Here is a 20,587-nt window from a genome sequence, read left to right on the forward strand (position 1 = left end):
CAGCAGCTCTCTCTTCTTTGTCCGTTTCTTGTAATTTTTTCATCTCTTTATCGTAATCTTTGTATTTGGAGCGGATCATTACTTTGTATGGTTCATTTGGTCATGGACACCAAACTTTTTGTGGCTTCAGTGATATTTTCACTACTTTTTCTCTTGTGTTTGTCTGGAGATCCTACATGTGGCCATGGCTACATTGTTTACATGTGAACTCAGCTGTTAGCATGTTAATGCTAACTGGTGCAGGGCCTGATGTTCCCCACAAGTGAGGTGAAGGAGGTGAGGACGACGTGCCGGTTCTCAGGTGTGAGCTAAGAAGTGACGACATGGACCTGTCCTTCCATCCATCGTTATTGGGAACATAAGATCTGTCTCCAATAAGATGGACGAGCTAGCTGTGCTAACCCAGCAACAGAGGGGATACCAGACGGCAGAGTAGCATCATGCTATTCACAGACATGGCTAACGGAGCTAACATCCCCAACGCCACATTGGAAGAGCTTCACCTGCTGTGAGCAGACAGGATCCAGGAGACAGAGACTGAACAGACTGCTGAAGAAGCTCAGTCCTGGACCCTGTGGAGATGGAGACTGGCTGAACTGGAGAATGATGGACGAGCTGTCATCATTTATTTTCTTAAGGACCTTTTTGCACTTTCTATATACTTTCTTACTTTTGTTTTCTTGATGATGCTGTGACTTCAATTTCTTTGTACTTGTTACAATGACAATAAAGTTCTATTCTATTCTATTCTATTCTATTCTTTTCTATTCTATGACACATTCATGTTGGAGACGTGGTCCTCAAACACAGTGGTCTGCCCATAGTTCTGCCTCCAACAGACCTCAAGAAGGCTGACCCAATTAGAGGGAAGGGGGTTTGTGGAGCAGGAGCCTTAAAGACACAGCAGCTGATACAAAGTGTTTTGGACGGAGGGCGAAATAAAGGTTTTCTGAAACACTAGTGAGAGACAGATTTTTGGGACTGCAAATCAATGGAAATACTACAGGGCGACAATGAAAAGCACAGAAAGAAAAATCTGAATTCTCCTGAAATCTCTGAATAATACTGCTTTACTGCTGATTTAATAATAAATGTGCATCACAAGAAAACAAAACAATAGACATTAAGGTATGAATGTCTCCCTGAGGCTTGCATAGAAGTAAACAAATAGGGCAGTGAACGTTTTGTTCTCAACATCTAAAAAGGCAGTGAGGCCTCAAAGTGCATGAAAATGACTCTTCCTAATTTTATGTTAAAAAGCCATCACCATTGCTCGTTGTACTTATACTAGAGTAATGACAACGATCAACCTCTCTCACTGTGAAGGAATAAAACAATAAATGAGTCAGAAGTGTTACATTTTATTTGGTCATATCTTTTTGAGCTTTTTCCTTTGTTTTTCTTTCCACAGGTTAAAACCCATTATAATAGTCAAGAGAAATAAAAACATTTTCACATACTGTATACAGAAATAGTCCTCTTTACACACAAAACAATAAAAACAGTTGATTAGGCCCAGCCCAGTGCGAGATTTCACAAAATGCAATACAATTTTTTCAAAGCCCGACGACTGAGAGATGTAAAAATGGCTGCCAGGGCAATGCAACAGTTTGCGTTATCACATCGCCTAGGTTGTAATAAAACTCAAAATGAGACATGGAAATGAATCTGGAACGGTGACATCAAAAGCAAAGAGATATAAAGACAGAAAGAGGTCCAACTTTGTTCACTGTGTTTGGACAGTGACCAAAAATCCTCCTTTCTCTCTCTAGCAGTTTTATGCACATCATATCAGTATGGGTGCCTCAAGGGGACATCAGACTGTGAATTTTAAGAACTGGGATTTTCTGGAATGTACATAACCTCACTTTAGAGAACGTTTCTACAACAGAAAAACCTACTTGTAAAGGAATGATGAGAGATTCAATCAAATTGAAGTGGAATGTAAAATATCTGCCTCTTGTGAAGCACCCATACACATCTTTTAAATAACTCCAGTGAAAACCTAAAACATAGTTTGAAGCAATCAATCCAACATCTTAAGGTAGACTGCGTCCATGGCCATCTAAAAATAGTTTGATCCAGTGTGTAAAACGATGGCCATTCATAAATATCCCCCCCTTTGCTTTAGGAGTTTTGGAGACGTCCCTGTAGCTGGCTGGTGGGAAGCTGTCAGAGGGAAAAGCCTGTTACAGCACAGAGAGAGAGATTTGACCAGTGAGTCATGGGGATTTGTACCATCCAAAACCATTTTAAACTGCCTCAGTGGATCATTTAGAGTGCACTTATTTAAGCCCAAGCATTAGCACCTGAAAGAGACCACCTGCTGTTAAATACCCTCAAGCTGGAGTCGAATACTTTAGCCTGAATTATATCCAAGCTTTACAACACTTTAATCAGGTTAGGTGCCAATAGCGTCTTAGTCCTGATCCAGGACCAGCATGGTTCCTTCTCTGGATCTATTTAAGAATCAGCTGGACATCAGAGACGCTTCAGCATGTATTTTTTGGAATGACTATTTCGACTGAGTTGGAAACTTTTTCTTTTGTTTTAAGCACCTTTTATCATCTTCTCAACACTTTGAATCACAGAATAAAAGCTGAAGACTGAGTTTTTATTTTCCAGTCAATCTTGTAGCAAGTAACGGGATTTCACTGACTCTGGACCATCCTGTGATCACATTAGTGAAAAAAATCACTGATGTGACCAAGTGATTGGCAGCTCTCTCGAATAATATCTGAAGTAGATTAACAGAGTACAGAAAAAAAAAACTAAAGTAAACATCAGAAACACTAACGAGCTCAATTAACTTCCTATGATTCACCAGTGTCAGGCTTTAAATTAGCATGAGAGTCTGTTCTGCTCTGGACTGTGTCACTTGGGGAAACTGTAAGATTTGTCAGTAAATTAAATGTGTTTAACACGGCTACTGGCTTCACTTTTTAGTATGACAAGAGATGGACGCAGGTCAGTCATGCTGTATGGTCAATGGTTTTAGCATTCAACTCAATTTTTAACGTTATTTTTTTTTAAGCTTGTTTCAAGACTCTCAGCCTGGGCCTGAAAGTTGAAGTTATCAGAAGTTATTAAGCTAAACAAAGATCTTAAAGGGTCCTGAAGGGATTTTTTTTTTAGTTTTGGATCACAGTGCAAGTTTCAAAGAGCCAAAACTGAGAAAATGACACTTATAAAACAAAAATCTAATTAAAGAAAACTGTCCCATAACTAATATGATGCAGATTCTGTTTTAGTAGATAGGTAATGGCAAACTTCTCAGCTTTTCTAAGGCTGTGTAAAGGATTAAGGGAAACCAAATTATGTCTATGGTATTACAGGCACTGCTCTAAATATCTATGGCATCAGAAAGATTCAACAGGTGGTAATCTCTAGTTGGCAGCTGGAGGATCAGTATATGCCCTGCTATGTTACAGGACAGTTATCTAAAGATATCATTGTTGTATGGGTTAGTAATGTGGAAGAAAATAACATGTTTTGTGTTATTCCTTCAATCTTTGGCACACAGTTTGTTAACTCAACCCTTTGCTCTGCAGCACATCGGCCAATGCTCCAATGACAGAAGTTTCCAGATTGAACAGCTTCCATGTGAGGACGATCACACAGAAATCAGGCGTCATAATCACGACTTGGGGCTGTTGTGTTCACTGTGAAGAGGAGGAGATGAGAGCGTGCAGACCTTGGACTAAACGATCTTTTAGATTAAATCCGTGTTTATTTCCTTAACAGAGCGCCAGCCCCTTTGGAGGCCATCGCTGTGGTCTTGAAAACGTACTGCTCTCTTTTTGCAGTGTCCATTCATTCAGCTTTTATAGAGAAGGAGGACAGCAGATGGTGACCTTGGATGCACAGACTGAAAAGAATGAGGAGCGATATTCGCACTTAGGGAGGCTGTGCGTTAATTTAAGCACCTGGCGTTGCATTGTGTGGATGGGGCTTTTGTCTATGCGCGATTCCTGTACAGTCAATGAAAGGTCATATTATACCATTAAGTCTCGGCCTGTTAATGCCAGACAAAGGCCTGGGCAGGTGTTCTAGTTTAATATGAGCCGGAGAGAGCAATCATGTGTCTGCGGCGCGGACGTCTGGCTGTGAGACAGCTGAAACCAGGCTGATAACCAGGTATATTTGTAACCTTCACTTAATTGAACACAAGTGGAGGCAGCAGAGGTAAAGGGGGTGAACGCGCCGAAATGTCAGGCCATCAATTTTGTTGTTTCGGAATTTACTCCTCACTGACTATCAAGGTAAGATTTCTACTGCTTAAATAAAATGGATGTGTTCTGTTTGACTTTATTCTTTATCCTTGTGGAGGAAATATGACTCAGCTACTGCAGATTTAGAAAAGTAATGTTTAGCTGATTCTGCCTGACCTGCTGGTCTCCTTCAGGTCACAGATTAGAACAGAGAACAGGTCCTTTCTACCTCAGGTCACCTCTCTGTTGATGGAAATATTCAGTTTGCTCTTCATTAAACAAGCTTGAAGCTAAGGGAAACTTCAAGGTTAACTGTTGCAGTAGACCTAATAATTTTTAAGTGAAAATCTTGTGATTTTATTTGGTTTATACAAAGTAAGAAAGTGGTCAATTATCTGACACCTTCAATTCTTCATGTTTAATTCATTGGAATGCAAAATTACTCAGCTTTTCTACTTTTATTCCAGCTGTGCTCCGGTTATTAACTCCAAACATGGGTAAAGCCAGAGGCAGACCAATCACACTTCATGTCAAATCAGTCCACAGGAAAAGACTTCAGAGAGTTAAGATTCTGGTTGTTAGACCATCAGGTGGGGTAAAACTGCTAGCTTCTCTTAGCATCATATTGGTAAACAACAGAGCTAAAACAAGTTCATGTCAAAGCACTGGATCAGATAGGCTTCTATTCAAGTCAATGTGTCAACTCTAACTAGATCTGATACATCGTTGTCCAACCATAGACTGTATAAAGAGTGGGTTTTGAAGCCAAAATATCCCCTTCACAGGCGCCATTGGTAGCAATTGCAGCCAGAGTCTGTGCAGAAGAGAGTGTGAAGGATTCTGGGAGAATCTGAGTGGAGCTTGGCAACAATAACAATATATATATTTTTTTCTTTCGAGAGTCTAATCACTTCTTGACTCTACCTTCCAACATATTTTACAATCCCCGGAAAAAATACACAAGAACGGCAGCTGTCAATCATCATTAAACGTTACATAAAGCCTCGTTTTTAACCTCGTATAACAAATGAAAATGAAACTTTTCAGAAAAAAGAGGACTTGAATACAAGACAGACAAATAATATCTTCAAATCACCACAACAATCGGACGTAAGAAACATTTCTACGAGGTGTAATAATTTTTTAAAGTTTGACCACAGCCCATCTGGAATGACTGGAAAGCCGGATTTTCTAACCTATACTGCAGCCAGCCACCAGGGGGAGCAGTTTTTGTGGAGACCTCACTTCGAGCAGACCATTTTTTTACAGTCTATGGGTCCAACTGCATCCCTGCTCCAACAGATTGAAGCAGTTACGCAAGCCTCCTAATTTTGCTGGGTGTCAGAGCTGTGACGAGTCAAAACGAAGATCAAGCGGGACAGGAAGTTGTGCACAGGAACTACCTAAAAAGAGAAGGTGACTTTCAAAATAAACCAAACCATGTCAAATCAGATTGAATTTAGCTAGAAGAGATTTACTATAACAACAAACTGACATAATTGAAGCAGTAAGACCAGGGGTCAACAGGTTTGATGAAGAGAGGATCATCATTCAAGTGGAAAGTACAGGGACTACTGGATCTCCAAACCCCAGCTGTTTGACAGTCTTGCAACAAGCCAGACTGAACAAGCAGCAGGTGTGATCCAGATTCAGCAGGTCTATGAAGCATTATTTCCAGGGTTGTTTTTTTTAAGAGTACAGAGTTTCACTCAGTCCTTTAAAGCTTCTGCTGCTCGAGCTGAACCAATTGCCTAATCAACCCAATCATGTAATTGGTCTGCATGTAGACATATCCATGGTTAGTAACCCCAGATTAAGCTTTGGAAATAAATGCGCTCACAGCTGGTTCTCAGGGATAATGGCACTGATTTCTCACCCCTGAATATCTGAAACACAAGCCGTGCTACGGAGCCAATCAGTGTGATAAGGGTCAAGGCTTTGGCTCGCCCATTGTGCCGATCCATTAGCTCTTATTCATCTTAGGTATTGACCATTTGCTTTTCACTGATTAGGAGTGAACAGATCAACGAATCACGCTGGGGGCAGTGAGTGGATCACCGGTGGTCTTTCCTGCTGAGAATTCGCTCCCATTCTTGCTGTCAGTTTGTGCTCGGAGACACTGATTTGCAGTGACGGATGGAGGCGACGCCTGGAAGAGCTGAGCGCCACAAACAACTCATCAGGACTTTTTTTATTGCTGTCAGCTGAAGCGGGCGAGTGGCAGTTATGCTTCCTGAATCTGACAGCTAAAAAACGAAAAAAAAATGGACGTCACTGTCCGCAAAAGACTTCCTAAAGTGTCCTGAGTTCTCCCTAAGCTCCCAAACCAGAGTGCTCTCTGTTTCAGATTGAAGTTTTCACTCTTTATTTATGTTAATGTCAAAAACATGCATCAAACTGTAGTTTAAAGTTCATCTCTGTGCAGCAGGAAAGTGTCTCACCGCTTAAAAGGAAACACACTCAGACGGCAACAATCACAAGCAACTTAACCACAAATGAAAGGGACAGTGACGACCTGTTCCTGCAGGTTATTGTTCATCAATCACTCAGCATTTGCTAACTTGATGGAAAACAGCAGGTAACACTTTTCAAGATCAGAATTTGAGTGTAGAGCAGAGCAGAACAAACAGACGAGACATGACTGGCAGGCTGGAGTGGATACTTGACACACACGCAGAATTGGTGACAGAAATAATCTGCCAGACGTTTCAATCATCTCAATTTCCTCCATGCTTCCTTTCTCCTCACAGTGCTCTGACAACAACAACAGCCATCTGAGCCTAATGACTACCACAGGAGAGCTCTTGTGGCTTTGTGTGCTGACACGAGGAGACGGGGAAATAACTCATCACTTGTCACATCGGTAAGATGTTGCTGAAGCGGACAGGAGCGTGAGAAAGGTGGCAAACCTGCTGAGAGGTATTAGTTCTATTTTAAACCTTTAACTTCTGCACAGCATGAAGGATGATCTGGAGACTCCAGAGCCAAATGGAAACAAGTTAGTGATCTGATCATAGCAGAGGCTATTATGGCAAAGACGGAACATTGTGTGTACTTTCTCTCACCTGCATGTTAACCTTTGATTCCCTATGAAAGTACAGGAAGGGAGACAGACTGCTGAAACTTTTTCTGTCTCAAGCTCAACGTCAGAAAGTAACATGAGACTGTACAATGAGGTGGATGACACGCTTTAAGTATAGCTTTTAAATTCTACAGATGGCTCATGTTTAAGATATAAAATCTGCAAACTCATCAGATAAATTATCTGAATCTCTGGCCACAGGTAGGGCCAAACGATTTTGGAGAATGATCTAATTGTGATTATTTTATACCAATATTGCGATTGCAATTTAGCATACAATTTTTTGGGGGTGATGTTTATCTTTTGCATTCTTCACTTAACACAAGTTTTAAGTCATTTTATAGTATGACTAACCAACAAAAGATACTGTTAGCATTTAAACAAGTCTTTTTTGAATTTCTTGATTGAAAAGAAAAAGGAACTCTGAAGTTTTACTGACCTCCAGTTGTCAGTAAGAGTAACAAACCATACAGAATAAAGTGATCAAGGGGTATGGCTCTACGATCTACTGGATGATCAACCCCACAGGGTTGTTTTTGCCAGAAAAAAAACAGCATTTTGACTTTTGCTGGTTTTAAGGGAGAACAAGTACAAGTTACTGTATTCCCTCCAGGTGTGTGTACATGAAACTTTATTTTTTTTACTTGCAGCCTTTGCGATTTGTAAATTGCATTCTATTACATTGCGATGTCAGTTTAAAGTCGATTAATTGTTCAGCCCTAGCCACAGGTGAGCCAAGGTGTGCCAGTGCCACCCCCAGTGGCAGCAGGCACACCTGAAAATGTGTTGCAGAGCTACTTTTAAGTCTAACTCAAAGTTCTGCACTGACTGAGGCACCTGTTGTCTAATTATAAAACATTTGCTAAGTTTAAATAAAATCCAAACCTGGCAAAAGAAAAGAAAAAAAAAAAGTAAATAACTGCTTATCTGGCAGTGACCCTAACAGCCAAATTACACCAAATGTGCCCCCACTCTGGCCCTGCTCTGTCACAGATCAGATAAGATTTTATTCCAGTGAATTTTTCACCCCACACTGGATTTACTATTTTGAGGTCAAGCTGCTTCCCTGCTCCAGCAGATCGCAGCATATACACAAGTCAGGTAAGACATATATACACCTTTAAAAATGTGGGTTTAAGAATTTCTTTCACCAACAGAAGATGTTTGCTGTATTCTTAATTATGAAAGTTACGCTAATTTACCAAAATAAACACCCAAAGTCTGGAAAATAGCTTAACATAAAGGCCACCTGTGGAGGATGTATCTCCTTATCCATCAACAAGTGCAACTCTTCTGACACTCCATTATTACCCTTAAGGTACAACAGCTAATTTAAATCCTTTTCATTTATAATTTAGAGGATTATTGTGACCAGAATCAGATAAAGGTAGGCCATATTTGTATTTTCTCGTGTTCTCCTGTTGGGTTATAACAGTAACAAATGTACTGCACGCCATGACATTTTGTGTCGTCAGATGTGGGATTGGCAAAATGATTTCTGAAGTAATCTTACAGGGTGAGCTTTATGCTACACGGGCGGATCACAAATGTGTCGTCATGCTGTAAAATTCATTAATTTAAACCAAATCATTTATGTACACTGCAAATGTGTATAGAGTTTTTTTTTTCAAATAAATGTAGAAATAAACAGTTTGTATCTATTGTCAAAAAGTTTAAAAAAAAATAGCTTTAATAAAGAAAACTTTGGCACACCAAGTTTTTCTGATGAACACTAAAAGCCTGTTTTCTGGCTCCACTAGTGCTCCCACCTTATGTCAAAGTTTTTCTTTTTAATGGCCTTTTTAAGCTTTATGTTTTTTAGAGGAGAAATCCTACAAAAAAAATCCAAAATATCTGCTGGTTCATGATTTTCATTTTGGTCCAAAAAGTGACTTTTTGTAAAGTTCAGCCACAACAGCTATTAACCTTTGAAGCTGAGAGAATAAACTGGGTTTAAAGCCTGCCAGCTCTCTTCTCCTGCAGATGAGCAGAGCAGGAAAAAATATTGAAGATGTGGTGAGCAATAAATTGTTCAGTGTTGTTCTATGATCTTTCTAAGCACTGCGGCTTTGATTCCAGTGAGAATTACTTAGAGGTCTTGTAGATGGTAAACAGACACATTAAGGTGCAGGAGAAATGTACAACAAGGCTCCTGTTCAAATTAAAAAATTGATCTGCAAAAGGACCCTGTCCTCTCCAATGATTACTTTTTTTTTTAACAAGATAAAAACCCAGCAGCTGCTGAACAGAACGCTCCACAGTGTCAGGACGGAGCTGCCCTCAAGAAAACTTTTCAGAGGAGCAGGAAGCAAAGGAGTAGGATGTAGAAGAAAGAAGCAAAACCTCCCACATCACCTGAAGGGGGGAGGATGTAGAAAAAGGTGAGATTTCATCCGGTCAGCAGGCGAGCAGAGTGGCAACAGAGGAAAAAAAGGCTAGAAGGAAAAGAAACCTGTCTTTGAAAGTTTGTGAATAAAAGTAGCTTGAATCAAGACGTAAGCCGGTGAAGAAAGCTGCTCAGTACACCTTCAGAGGAGGACGTGGGGCACTTTTTTCTGAGCGCCCGGGCAAATTAATTAACCGAATATCTGAACGCTTTGTTAATGCTCCCTGCTCTTATCAAGAGGCTAATTATCACTATCAGCCAGCTCTGTTCGTCTTTAGGATTATTAGGCTAATCACAAAGCTTTCCCCTTCGGAGACGAAGCTTTCACTCTGCGTCAGAACAAAGCCGGTATTGTCTGCCAATGACACGGTGTCAGAGATGAACCCAATCAGTATTTGTAGCTCGTAACGCTCCAGCAGAGACGGGGGGAGAGGGTGAATTTGTGTTGTGCATAAGTGTGTCTCTTTGAGGTGCTTACATGCTTGACCAACACAGGATGTTAATGGAGAACATGCTTAAGAGGCGATGCTCTGGAGAGCTGGTTCAACACTGTTATCATTACAGGATCCCGATGGCTCTTTTTGGCGATGCTAAAATGATTTAGGATGGATTTTGTGACATAAAAAAAGAGGGTGCATATGTGCAACGGCGAGAGGTGGGCAGTTTAAAAATGATTGCTTCACCACATTCATTTTGACCAACTCTCACAAGGGTTAAAGAAAAGAGGCTGTGGATGTAGAAACAGCAAAGTGGCCCTAAGTTGAGGATTGGCAGTGACAAAGCATATGGATGATGCCGTGATGACAAACTCTGACAAGTCCCTGCTTTCAAACTGGATCTGTTGTGCTTATTTTCTTTCCATGTGAAAATGTCAGAGTCATGCAAAACTTGAAGCCTCATTTCCTTATTGTGGTGACCACTTAATGCCACCTGATGGAAGCTGACCAATCAGAGGCAAGTGTGCTTTGGGGGTGGCGCCTTTGAAATGTCACATTAGACCTTGGTTTTTGGGTGAAATTGAATAAGAAACATTTCTCCACTTGTAATGTTGCATACATGCAGACCAGCTCTGCAAGACAAAACTGTGAAGTATTTGTTGAAGTTCCCACAAACACATGTCAGAGCACTTGGTCGAGCCTTCCTACAACATCAGGCTGTTGGTGATGAGACAGCCAGGGTGATATGAGAGAAGATAACCCTGGGGAAGTTGTTTTTAAAATACTATCTGTGTGAATCTCTCTCCCTCTCTGTGCTGGCAGACCCACCTGTCTGGCTCTCCGTGGAGGTAAAAACAATTGATTTGCAAACGCTCTTTGTCCCAGCCCTCACACTGTCACATTCTTTGGCATTGGAAGGGAATGCAGAGGGCTCCCCCGTTCTTGTTTCCCGTGCTTTGTCGCCTGCCAACCCAATGATCTGTCCAATCCCTGGCATTTCCCGGGGAATGTGACTGGAATGTTATCTGCTTCCAAGGAATGCCTGGGTCATGGTTTTGACTTGGATTTCACCAGCCTGCCTAGAATATATCCACGCTTTCTCCCATAATGCAACAGGCTATTGCTGTTTAAAAAGCTTTCACTAAAAAAGCCTAAACATAACAAACATGCAACATTTTCTTCCATGAAAACTTGGGATGATTTTTTAAAATTGAAACCAAATTGAGAGCATCTTTCTTCTGCACCAGATTAACCATTCAAAGAACCTTAAAAAGACGGTTATTAAAGACACTTCACCAAACGAGGCACTCCACTTTTCCATTGTCCTGAATGCTTTCAGTCTGCACAGAGGTAGAGGCAGATGAAGCTGTGCGAGTCGCCTTATCCACCTCTGCATTGTCGCAATGCTTCAAAGGTAGGGGAGATGAAAGCGGGGATACGTGTGCTCTGATAGGATCTGAAGATGGGACGCGTGATCTGTGTTCTGCTCCTTCAAAGGGACGCAGAAACAGAGATAGAGAGGGAGAATGAAATACGCACCAGCGATTGGTTCAAAGACAGATATCCCACAATCCAATGTACCACCTTCAACAGGCTCTCCAAAGTAGCAGGGCGGCGACGATTAGGACCTGCAGTGATCGAGAGAAACTCCCCTCAGGGGACTGAGTGATGGTAAAGATCCTCATTTAGATGAAGGACCAGTAGTGGAAGAGGTTGCGGACTGTGCTCATGTAGGAAAACCACACATTTAGAACCGGTCGTCTCTGAGTTGTGTTGGAGATTTGAAGGGTTTGAGCCCCAGTGTCCTGCGGGGGTGAACCCTCTCTTTGGTGCCGTCCAGGGGTTTGCTGCAAGCCGCCCAGCCCAGATCTATGAGCGGCGAGTCAGCCGGGTTCAAGGGGGCTATACGAAAAGAGGGAAGGGTAGGTGAGCCGTTAGTGGAGCACGGTGCTGAACGTGAAGTGGCAAAGGGAGCCGAGAAAGGGTCAAAGGGTGAAGCCGAGTCTGAGCCGCTCGAGGGGTCAGCCTTGAGGGCGAAAGGGTCACAGTCTGGAGAGGGGAAGGGGTCACAGTTGTGAAACGGGTTTGTTGGGGAGGGCTGGAAACCCAGTATGTCCGAGCGGTTTGGGCTGCGGCTGCCACCTGAGTTCCCAACGGTTGAGATGAAGCTCCAGGGGTCGATTCTGGGGCGGATTGGGGACGGGCGGGGACGAGGGATGACGCTCACCTCCAGGCGACGGGTTTTGGGGCTCCAGAGGGCCGGATTAGGGTGGAGAGAAAAGGGGACTGATGGCTTGTCATCAAGGTCCTGTGTGTCTTGGCACAAGGGCAGGTCCAAAACTACAAAAAAAGAGAGAAAAAACATTAGAGCTGACCTTAAAGTGCTTAAACTTCAAAATGAGCCAACATTTCCAACAAAGTAATGATCTTCTTATTGCAGATGGTTAAATTTTGTCATAATGTGAGGAAGATTTGTCACGTCTAATTAATTTAGTTGCAGAAAACAGAAAAGGTGAAACTATAATTTATCCAAGGACCTGATGATGCTGGAGCTCTCTGCAGGTATCATCTGGTTGTACTTTCATGCTCTCCTACTTCAGGAGCAAGTGGTTTACCAAACACTTTTCATCTCAATCCAATCAAATTCAATCCAAGTGTTATGGGCAATAATGCTAAATGGTAAATCACATCAGGCTTTAACAACCCAGAATCACATGTTCCCTGTTGTGCAACCCAACAGTGTCTTTAACTGCATCAATCTTTCTTCTTGCTCCAGATTTTCTGACCTTCATTTTGGACAAACTCACAGAAAGTTCACAAGCTGTCATTACTGCGCCTGCCTCTACCTTTAACATCTGGGATTCTCAACGCAATCTGACCATGAGGCTAACATTTCTACTTCTACCTTCAACCGTGATGAAAAGGAAATAAAGGAGAACCTGATGAGCTACTCTGGAGCCACAGATGGAATTAAAGAACTGTGACACATGCTGAGTAAAACTCCTCAGGAAAAGTAAACAGAGATTTTAGATGAAAGGAGGATAAGTGGAGTCCCCCTCCTTTAAACAACGTCGCACAGTTGCAGAGAGGCTGAATATTCAACATATTAAACCTCTTCATCATCTTTTCTTTCACTTTCTTGCTTTGCTTTAATTGCTTATCTCCAAATTACTCCCAAACCATGGCCCTGCTGCTCTGTTATGAGCTCCTGTCTAATCTCAAGCGCATTTGCTGACGAATATTTAGCAAAACATCAAAAATACAGGACCAAACAGGAACAGCAGAGAGGAACATGACTGTTAGACGAGAGCGCTTGCTGTTGATGGAGTTAGTGTAAATTAAACACAACATTACCCTGTGTAACTCGGATGACCAAGCTACAACAGCAGCACACAGAAAGTGTAAATGATTGGTGACAGGAACAGAAAACTCTGAATAAATCAGCCTGAGTGAACATTTGCTCCTTACAAATGTGATGTGTCTGCCAAACGGCGTTATTTACATCAGCAGAAACTCTTCAAGGCTGCTGAGCTTTTTAGCTGACAAGAACGAGCAATCAGGACTCACATGAGAGTCGAGGAAAAATCAGCAGAGAAGGAATCCTCTGCATTCATCGTTCTCTTTCAAGCTCACATCCACCGCCAGCATCCTCGTGGCGCTCTTTGAGTCTGAGCTACACCCCAGCCTGTGTCATTACAATCAATAAACATAAGATGCTCAACTAAAGCACACATGGTTTAATTACGTGAGGGTTTTCTGCCTCTGCGTGCAGCGGTGTAATGAGCACACTCGGTTTGTGAGATTACGACTGTAAGCAGCAGAAACAGGCGACACATGTCTGCTCTGTACCTGCAGGCAGAGCTGTGAAACCCTCTCTGTGGAGAATCTCAGGCTTTGTGAGTCAAACCAACCAGATACAGAGTGTAAAATGTTACCATAGGGGAGTGTTAAAGCCCTCCACAAAGCCTGCTCGCTCCTCATACAACCAACGCCATCCCTTCCCTCATTACAGCTCCAAAACTGTGCCAGAGCCACTAAGAAAATCATTCAGGAGGAACATGTGAACTGCAAATCCAAGTGTTTCTGTTATGCAGATCACGTCTACCAGCATGACTTGAACATGACTAAAAACAAAAGTAGAAGTATGTCCCTCGAGGTGAAAAAACTGCCGATTTCAGATCATAAATGTAAATAAAATGAATGCTAATCCCTCTTTTATCACATCTCATGAGTGGATCCTTTACACATGGTGTGTGACTCACCTCTGTGTGCTGAAACTGGAATTCAAATGAGAACACGTACAATAAAAAAATATGTGATTGATGAAGCGCATATCTTCCTCATTTATTCCCCTCAGAGGAATTTTTTAAGTCTTTGTGTAAAGCTGACTGACTCCAACAGAGGTCTTAGATTTCTTACCTCAGTCATTATTTAGACGCTGGTTGCTCCAGAGAAGCATCTCCTGACTAATGAGGTTAATTTGCAACAGGTCAGTCGTATGACTGGGTATAAAACAGGCACTCCAGAGAGAGGCTGAGGCTGTTTTTCAAACCCCTGACAACATGCTATAACTGTGAATGTAGTGTGTGGTAGTCACTGCATACTGCCGACTGCTTTTAAATGTGGTATGTATGTCTGTTTTGTTGTCTACTACTCTGGTTTTCAGTTTTAGAAAATAGTCTAAAGGTGATGGATTTAATTTTGCCTTTATTATAAATGTACAAAACAAACACTGGGTACATCTTGGCATTTTAGTCATTTTGTTAATCATATCACAGCAAAATCATCATTATTGATTTATATCTTTTACTGGAAATAAATCTGGAAGGGATTTTTTTTTTTAACAGCTGATGGAAAAACCACCTCCATATAATCTACGTATGGTTTAAAAAGTGAATTAGTGGTTTATATGGGCTTTAATGACTTTGGAGAAGTAAACACCTCTTTTATAACTAGAAGTGACAAGATTTACTTGTGTTTTATTCGCATCACTTCACTTCTATCTGAGGGACTGTCTGACATTAGTGTTGTTGTGTTGTAGTCATAATGAGGACTCATTGCAGTATATGGCAGGAATTCACCAAAATCTAGGGATGGGAATTGATATGATTTTGTCAATACAGATGCCCTTATCCATTCTGCTTATCGATCTGATTCTGTGTTGATTCCCTTATCAGTTCCTGTTGGGAATTTTCTTGGTACAAAAAGTAGCTTTACAGGTTTTCTGTGTCAACAACATCTAATTGAGTTTAAACTGTAAGTGAATAAAATGTAATTGGTCCCTGGGTTTGGATATTCCTGGGCATAATTATACAGGAACAGGTAAGAACTGCACAATGTGACTTTGATGTACTGTGTTGTAATATATTAATAATTCAAGTAGGCCATCTAGTGTCTCAAAGTGGTCATAGCAATGGTTTAAGTTGTTTGGAAGCTTTCCGTTGTTATGAAGTCAGCCATGAGCTTTTCAATTGCCTGTTAGCTTTTGACATTTGAAATTCTCAGTATTTTTTACAAAGAGTTGATGTGATATGTTTCTGTGATGAAAGTTGAAATTCTATTCTGAAGCTAAGGTTATACTGATGTAGCATATCAATGCAGTTTCCCATGTACGTTAGCATCAAGCTTTGTTATTTTGGTAAATAAGGTGATTTATACCATTTCAAATGTACTGAATATGAATCTCCTGAGAGAGAGTAATGTACATTTCTTTATGAAGTCAGTTCTTCAGTAAAACTTCAAGCTGAAAATCCTGAATCAGAGTTTTCTTGGGAAACGTTATCTAACTGCAAAGCTAAGAAAGCTGCAGCAGACTAGTTGTTGTAAGGCGGCTCTGGCACACTGTAAAGAATTGATAAGGGAATCGTTAAGCAAAAAGGCTAACGATATCGATGGATTGAAACATTTTTTATCGATTCTCAACAGGAACCAGTTTTTGATACCCATCCTTACCAAAACCTACCCACGGATACAAACAGCGGGCATTGTGGGAAATAGTATGCCAGGTAGACTGGTCTGTTGCATACTGAGAATTTTTCCTGGATCAGTAGGACATCCAGGGATTTTTGGCATACTGCAAATCTCACAATTTTTCCATACATACAACATACAAAATATTTACAGCCAAGTAAAAAATGCCTCCTGTCTGAGGGGCCATTTACACGACAGCGGTTTTAGGGTGAAACACAAAAGTTTTGTTGCGTTTCAGCCCCTCCTTTACATGGACACGGCGTTTCAGACGACCTAAAACTCAAACTTTTGAAAACAGCCTCAACAGTGGGATTTTTCTGAAATGCTGACATCACACTCTAATCGCACGAGTGCATACAACAGTACAACAGTACCATTGCGACTATCATCGTGAGTGTTGTGCTTGTGCTGCTGTATCTGCTGACTGTCTTTATACAAAATGTGCATCTGTTGCTCCACTTTTGCACTTAGTAGTCCACCGTACACCAGATGATCGGCTCAACTCTACTTAAGTGGAGATCTCCCAAAAGCAGCTTCTGGACAAGACAGTTATAGCACCGACTACAGGCCTGGCATGCTTACTACAGCGATTTCAGTCCCTTTGCATTTCCGTGTGAATGCAGATTTTTTTCACTGCGTTTTAGCGTTTGTTTTTTTTTCAGATAAAATGTTGTGTAAACGGGCCTGAGTCACTAAATTGTTTTCCAGTACATACTGTATGAAGGTGATTTTTTTTCTAAAGTGGTGGTCAAGAATATGTTAAGATCCCAAGTTCATGTGACAGATGCTGCTTGGCCGAAGGTTCTCTGGCACATCTTTTCTGGTTTTGCCTTGTACTGTGCAACTTTTGGACTTCCATTTTCGAATGCTTCTCCAAAGCATATTCCATCGAGATTCAACCCAACCACAACCTGGCCATCTTTGGGTGCTATGCAGAGGCTTTCAAACTGTCACATGATTTACAGATTGCATTGCTTTTAGGAATGGTGGTTGCTAAAAAACTTGTTCTTCTCACTTGGAAATCCACCTCACCACCCTGCTTTTTGCACTGGCTTAAAGACATGCTTTACGTTATTCAAATGGAGAAATTGCGTCTGCACAAACCCAACACAGAGATTAAATTTGAGAGAGTTTGGAGACCTTTCTTGGAATATTGTGACATCAGCTTGCTTTCATGAGACCATTTGGTAGTCCCGAGGTTGTGTCTCTTCTACCATATCCTTATGTCGCTTACCTCATTATTGAACTGTTGCTCTTGTGTTAACAACTTTAAAACTTTTTGTACTATTGCTACTATGTACCATGAACTAGCAGCCACATTGTTGTTGTTTTTTTTTGTCTTGTTTGTTTGTTTTTCTCTCTTTCCATAATGTCTATGTGTCCTTTATCTTTCTACTTGTTTTCATTTGTGTATTTGATCAAAATGGGTTCTTGTGTATTCTACTACCAGCATATTCATTTTTGTAAATTGAAAAATATGTAAATAAAATACTTTAAAAAAAAAGATCCCAAGTTCACTCAATCAGCTCAGTTGATTGACAGGCAGGCTCAAAGCCTGCCTCATTTCCAATATGGCCCCCTCAATGATTTTCTTCATAACTCATTTTTAGAAACAAACGGTGACGTTACAGAGACCACACCAATTTATTATACAGCCTATGGTCGTCACAAACTGCCTTTTAGGGTCATCTATCTTGAATATAAGAACTAAATCAACTCTCTCATGCTACTCTCACTTAACTTTCCTGTGGTGTGAAAAGTCAAGATCTGATGGAAGTTGAATGCTCAGTTTTGACCCACCCAGCTCATCATCAGTGCATAATTCACAAGCTAGCATCTGTGAAGTAATACATTTTGAGAATATACCCTCTTGCTCCAGTAATGTCAAAGAATATCCAACATTTTGGAGCAACATACACTGCCATCCATACAATGCTGGATCACATTTTTTATTTATCACAACAGCAGGGCTCTGTAGTAGAGGAGACCGGGTACTACAGAGCCTGTCTGTGGTCCTGGCTTATCTCTGCTTGAGGAAATTTTAGACTTCATGATCAAAAAATATGACATGGGAGGCATCTGAGTTGTTAGCTGCCAAAATCCTCTATCAGGCAAGTATGAGACAAGCCAACAGAGAACATGTTAAATTAGAACGATGGAGTTAAAGAAGTTAATCTGCAGCCCCAACATCTTGAGCCAAACTTGAAACCGTCTGATGAAGAGGACAAGAAAAGACCACGGTTTAGGGGGATCCATAAATGGATTATTAGCCATTCTGAACAAAGTAGTTTGCATCTGTGTGGCCTCAGCTGAGCTCCTGAATGTTTTGCATCAACTATGCAATGAAAGAAGACTGAAAAGTGACTTGAAAGGGGGAAAACAACAGAAGATTGGATGCTAGCTTTGCTTAGCAGGAATTAGCAGAGAAATACAGAAGGGCCAGCTGTTACCTGAGATATGCAAATAGCTGCAGACAAGCTTTGATGTAAATGAAAAAGGCTTGTGCTGCATTGAAGCTTCCCTTGTGTTGGAGGGATCCTGCCTAAAAAGAGGCATAATAAAAAATGAGCAGGAACTGTGAGAGGGAACGTTGCCATGCTGAGGTACTGCATTATTCAAGGGAAAAGTTGGATCCAAATTCAGCATGAGGCCTTTCTACAACATGCCTGGTGCTCTTGAGGAAATAGGGATGAATCATGCAGATAAAACAAAAACAGAATCATGGATCCAATCTGGAGAGGGGCTGTAATTTAAAGTGGCACTAGAGGGATTCAGTAATGCTCTTTTATCATGTTTGGGGGTTTGGGAAGGACAAATTATTGAAAATACAATTAAAAGTTGCTATTAGGAAATTAAAAGATGCATAAATATTCTAGATTTCAGCCTCTCTTTTTAGTCTGGCTCATATTGTGTTAATAAAGCAGGGATAATCTCAACCATTGTTCTATCATAAAGCTTCAAGACAAAAACATTCCTCCTGACTAATACCAGCTGGTTAGAAAATGTAAAGCTATATGTATGTAAACTCAGTGGTTCTTAAAATGACAGTGCCAGAGATTGGCCAACCCCACTGTCCTTCAAATCTGCACGACAGCACTAATAGGCCAATCCAAAAGCAGACATTTATCAGTGACTCAAGGAGCAAAGTGGTGAAGTTAAGGTTGTAGCCTTGCTGTCAGGCACTTTGCTACAATGTGCCGACCTATTGGTCAATGAGTCACGCTCTTTATGCAGAACTCTCAGCCTTACAGCAGCTTTTGCAATAAAGAAATATTAAATATATCGGTACAGGAACCAAGTCTACACTGGCTTCCTCCCACAGTCCAAAAACCTTGCTGGTCAGGTTAATTAATGATTCTCTGTGTGTGTATGAAAGGTTACTGACTCTCTGGCCTCATTCACACAACAATGTTTCATCTAAAAACACTAAAATGCAGTGAAAAAAATCTGCTTACACAGAAACTATGAGGGACTGAAAACGCTGTAGTAAGCCAGGCCTGTAGTTGGCACTATAAGCGCCGTGTCCAGAAGCAGCTTTTGGTAGAACTACACTCAAGCAGAGTTAGGCCGATCATCTGGTGAACTGGGGAATGCTAAGTACAGAATTGGAGCAACAGATGCACATTTTGCTGAAGACAGTCAGCACATACAGTAGATTGAGCAGCACAAGCACAACACTGTAGTCCCCGACAATCGTAACAGTGGGACTGTTGTAGTGAAGTGTAGCGTGAAAATGCTGGTTTACTGTTTACACGGCAAAAGTGGCTGCAGTGTTCCAGAAAAATTGCACTCTGGAGACCGTTTTCATAAGTTCGAGTTTTAGGTCAGCTACAACGCTGTTTCCATGTACACATGAGGCAAAAACGCAACAATACTTTGCGTTTCATCCTAAAACCGTTGTCGTGTAAACGGCCCCTCGGTCAGCACAGTGTTTGACTGGCAACCAGTCCAGGGTGTACCACACCTCTCATCAAAGCAGCTGGGATAGGCTCCAGCTGCCCGTAACCTTGAACAGTAGAAGCGTTAGAAAATGAATGAATGAGAAAGCAAGACTGTAGGCATGTTTGATTCTGCTCCCAGGTCAGTTATTTCACATTGCTTCTTTTTTTTGGACTCTCATAAGCCGCGTTTCCACCAAGCCGACCGGTTCGGTTCATCTCAGTACGGCGCGCATTTTGTGGCGTTTCCACTGACTTATCCCGGGACAGATCCCCAAAAACCGAGATGAGCGGTCCTACTTTTTTGGGACCCTTCCATATGGGTGCCAGACTGAACCAATCCGCTCTTAGAAGGTGGAGCTACAACACTGCAGACCGTTGATTGGTCTAAAGAATCGTTACTTACCCCGATGGCGGCTGCATTTCTCCTGGCGGCTCACAGACTTCTCTGAAACAAAGCTTGATTACACTTTGTATCAAAGAGCTACATGCCAATCACAGAGAGGATGAAATGCTGCATGTCTTCAATCTGTGCTCTTTGTTTACTGCATTGCGTTTTTCTT

General features: G+C 41.4%; 1 protein-coding gene across 1 annotated transcript in view; it reads right to left on the minus strand.

The window, feature by feature from the left end:
• Positions 1 to 1,352: 1,352 nt before the first annotated feature.
• Positions 1,353 to 20,587, minus strand: part of LOC141811146 (mitogen-activated protein kinase kinase kinase 11) — a 78,199-nt gene continuing 58,964 nt past the window's right edge. The window contains exon 10 of the mRNA XM_074699086.1: positions 1,353 to 12,456. Coding sequence (XP_074555187.1) covers positions 11,864 to 12,456 — 593 coding nt within the window. The 3' untranslated portion in view covers positions 1,353 to 11,863. The remainder of the gene's footprint in view (positions 12,457 to 20,587) is intronic.

This window comes from Halichoeres trimaculatus, unplaced genomic scaffold, assembly GCF_033239565.1.
Source record: "Halichoeres trimaculatus isolate MK-OKI-2021-1 unplaced genomic scaffold, fHalTri1.1 fHalTri1_scaffold_22, whole genome shotgun sequence".
Classification (NCBI taxonomy): Eukaryota; Metazoa; Chordata; class Actinopteri; order Labriformes; family Labridae; genus Halichoeres; species Halichoeres trimaculatus.